Source organism: Myotis brandtii, unplaced genomic scaffold (genome assembly GCF_000412655.1).
Source record: "Myotis brandtii unplaced genomic scaffold, ASM41265v1 scaffold517, whole genome shotgun sequence".
Lineage (NCBI taxonomy): Eukaryota > Metazoa > Chordata > Mammalia > Chiroptera > Vespertilionidae > Myotis > Myotis brandtii.
In genome coordinates, this window is record NW_005369706.1 from 843,097 (window position 1) to 846,268 (window position 3,172).

The 3,172-nt window shown below is 36.3% G+C and overlaps 2 protein-coding genes across 3 annotated transcripts in view; both read right to left on the reverse strand.

The window, feature by feature from the left end:
- The window catches only part of SPATS2 (spermatogenesis associated, serine-rich 2), a 132,225-nt gene that overhangs the window by 75,049 nt on the left and 54,004 nt on the right, over positions 1 to 3,172 (reverse strand). For both annotated transcript variants that reach the window (XM_005877335.2, XM_005877334.2), the window contains one exon: positions 1,594 to 1,849. In XM_005877335.2, coding sequence (XP_005877397.1) covers positions 1,594 to 1,618 — 25 coding nt within the window. In that variant the 5' untranslated portion in view covers positions 1,619 to 1,849. The remainder of the gene's footprint in view (positions 1 to 1,593; positions 1,850 to 3,172) is intronic.
- DNAJC22 (DnaJ (Hsp40) homolog, subfamily C, member 22) overlaps positions 1,782 to 3,172 on the reverse strand; it is a 68,861-nt gene continuing 67,470 nt past the window's right edge. The window contains exon 4 of the mRNA XM_014548631.1: positions 1,782 to 1,849. The gene's annotated coding sequence lies outside the window, so the exon portion shown is untranslated. The remainder of the gene's footprint in view (positions 1,850 to 3,172) is intronic.

A 3,172-nucleotide genomic window follows, 5' to 3' on the forward strand; every position in this document is an offset into this window, starting at 1 on the left:
GAGGGTGGAGGGTGGGGTGGGAACTGGGAGGAGGGGAGTTATGGGGGGGAAAAAAGAGGAACAAATGTAATAACCTGAACAATAAAGATTTAATTAAAAAAAAAAAGCAATCCCAATCAAAATCCCCAGTAATTTATTTTGTGGATATTGACAAACTGGTCTCAAGTTAATATGGAAAGACAAAAGATCCAGAACAGCTAACACAACATTGAAGGAGAACGATGTTGAAGAAGTGATGCTACCTGACTTCAAGAATACTATAAAGCTACAGTAATCAAGACATTTTTATAACTCTGGCAAAACACAGACATGAACTAAACAAAGACTAGGTTTTTAGAGGTCAAAGCAATCTGCTAAAGTTTACTCTTTAGGAAAAATTAAATGCTAACCTTTTAGAATAAATTATTTTATTTTAAAGTTTGGAATCCTATTTTTACTATAATGTTTCTCATTTGCAGGAGGAAAACAGATATCAGTGTTTCAAGCATAACTGGGGGAAAAGCAAACTGAATTATGATGAAATTAAAGTCTAAAAAAGAAACAAAAGGGTTATAAAAACTTTTCAGTTGATAAATCCCATTCCATAGAACAGTTTAACTTCTTTAGTAATCTAACCGTTCCTTAGAGCCCAGATTGTCTTTATATTGATTTACTATACAATGAAACAACAGTCTCAAGACCAAAAGGAGCTTTGATATATTGTTCTTATAATGAGGTTTTTACTAGTAACTACAATGTCAGAATTAAGTTTAAAAGCATTTTTTTCATATTTAACGTGTGAGATCTGTAGTATCTACAGCTTTGTTTTCTATTAAAGAACATTAAATTGAAAATTAAATTGAATGAGGGGGAGGGGAGCCAGAATAGCTATGGTCATTCCCTTAATAAATATATTCCAGTTGTGTATAACAGTTCTAGTGCTATTGTTAAATTTGTCCCTTAACCTTTTTGCAGCTATTCTAGGAAATGGAAAAGTGATTTTATACAGTCCTGTTGTCCTTCCCTCCTTATAATCATTCTTGATTATTTCTTGACTCTTTGGACCTTATATTTTACTTTTGACAAGAAACTAGAGTAATGATCCCAGAAGGAAAGCTAAAGAAGGAATCAAAATCTAGAAACATTTTCTCTTGCTTCATTTCCTATCTCCAATGAAACATCAACTCAAAGGATACAGAATATCCTGCAGTATATTATCTCTTAGCATTCCCCCTAACATATGTTCACTCTCCAAAAAGTACATTTTCAAGAGGCATTGGCTATCCTGCAAGTATATTCCAATTTATTAGGTTTCTAAGGTAAAAAAAGCAACTGTTATATGAATTCCAAAAGTACTAATACACAAAGCTGTAAAGTAATATCTACAGATACTTAGTTAATGAGGTAACAGATAAAGTTATGAATGTTCTGTACTCTTCTAAAATTAATTTGTCATGATAAAAAGTTGTAACTAACAGTAGTACTGTACAGGGTGAGGGAAAGTATAACCATTCAAAACACATGAAGAGAATGCTTTTTAAAAATACAGATATAAATGTTGATCATTACTCCACAACTATGCTTTTAACAACTTATGCCCATATATATTCTTACCCTTCTGGTTTTGTTTCCTGGACATTGTAGTTTCTTTTATCTCAAAAGATATAGAAGAAAAGTATTCTTTTGCCTTGTCTGGGTTCTGATTGTAGTTATCTCTGATTTAAAGGTAGGCAAGAGAAGTCTGTAGTTGGAGGTGTTAAGTACAAAATCCTGGTTATTTGAAATTCTGCTAACTGGTGATCTCCTTTCTTTCTATTATCTTCTTGTCAGGAAATATCATTGCAGACATTCATGTCGCTCCAGGATAATTCTAGAGGGAGGAAAAATACACATAATTACAGTTATAGTAATAGCTATTTGTACAAAATTTCTGAAAGATATCCACAGGTTTTGTTTTGTATTTTTTCTAAACAAAACTAGTGATTAGAAGAAAAGTACTCTAAAAAATCTATATATATAAAAGCCTAATGTACAAAGTGTCCCCTCGGGAGTTTGACCAACCGGGAGTTCGATCGCTCGCTATAACATGCTCTGATCACCAGGGGGTGTTGTGGAATGAAGGAAGGCTCCAGCTGGCAGCCGGCAGCCAGGGAAGAGAGGCCCTGGCTGGCAGCCAGCAGCTGCTAGGGACCCTACCTGTGCACGAATTTCTTGCACTGGGCCTCTAGTATGGCTATAAAAAGCAATGTTTTGCTCTTTTAGAAACTTTAATCTTAGAATCAAACCATCTTCTTATTTCAGGAAGCATGTTCTCTTAGTCATCTTATATTTTGTATCTATCTCAAAAATATTATCCCCATCTCTGCTTCACAAACTATTATCTCATCACTCCCTAAGATCTTTCTTGCTGCCTGCTCTTCCTGTCCAAATCAAGGGTCTTTTTTCTTCCTCTAGAATTTCCTATTTCTAATCTCTCCTCAGGTTTCCCAGCTCAAATACAGTTGCAAAAAACTTGGGGCTGGGGGTGAATGGGAAGCACACAAAGGAATTTTATTTTATTTTTTAAAATATATTTTTATTGATTTCAGAAAGGAAGGGAGAGGGAGAGAGAGATGGAAACATCAATGATGAGAGAGAATCATTGATTAGCCCCACACTGGGGATCAAGCCCATAACCCAGGCATGTGCCCCAACTGGGAATCGAATCATGACCTCCTAGTTCATAGATTAACGTTCAACCACTGAGCTACACCGGTTGGGCAAGATTTTTTTTTAAAAGATTACACCAAGCATCTACACTAATAAAAGAGAAACATGGTAATTAGCGTACGACCGCTACCCTTCCCATTGGCTAATCAGCATATCCTTATGCAAATTAACTGTCAGCCAAGATGGCGGCCGGCAGCCATGCACTTGGAAGCGAACATGAGGCTTGCTTGCTCCAGTGACTGCAGACTCCAACGTTCCCCGCCTGACTTGCCGGCCTCTGAGTTGCAACTCTAAGCAACTATGTACTATGTTGCAAATAAGAAGCTAAACAAAACCCCAGAAACCAGCTTTCAGCCTGCCGGGATCTCAGAGCTGAAGTTATACATTGTTTCGATTATAGAACGGCAAACAAACCAGATACGAAGCCTCAGAGCTAGAGCCAGAGCTAAAGCTGGCCCAGAATAAAATAAAAAAAAGAAAAAAA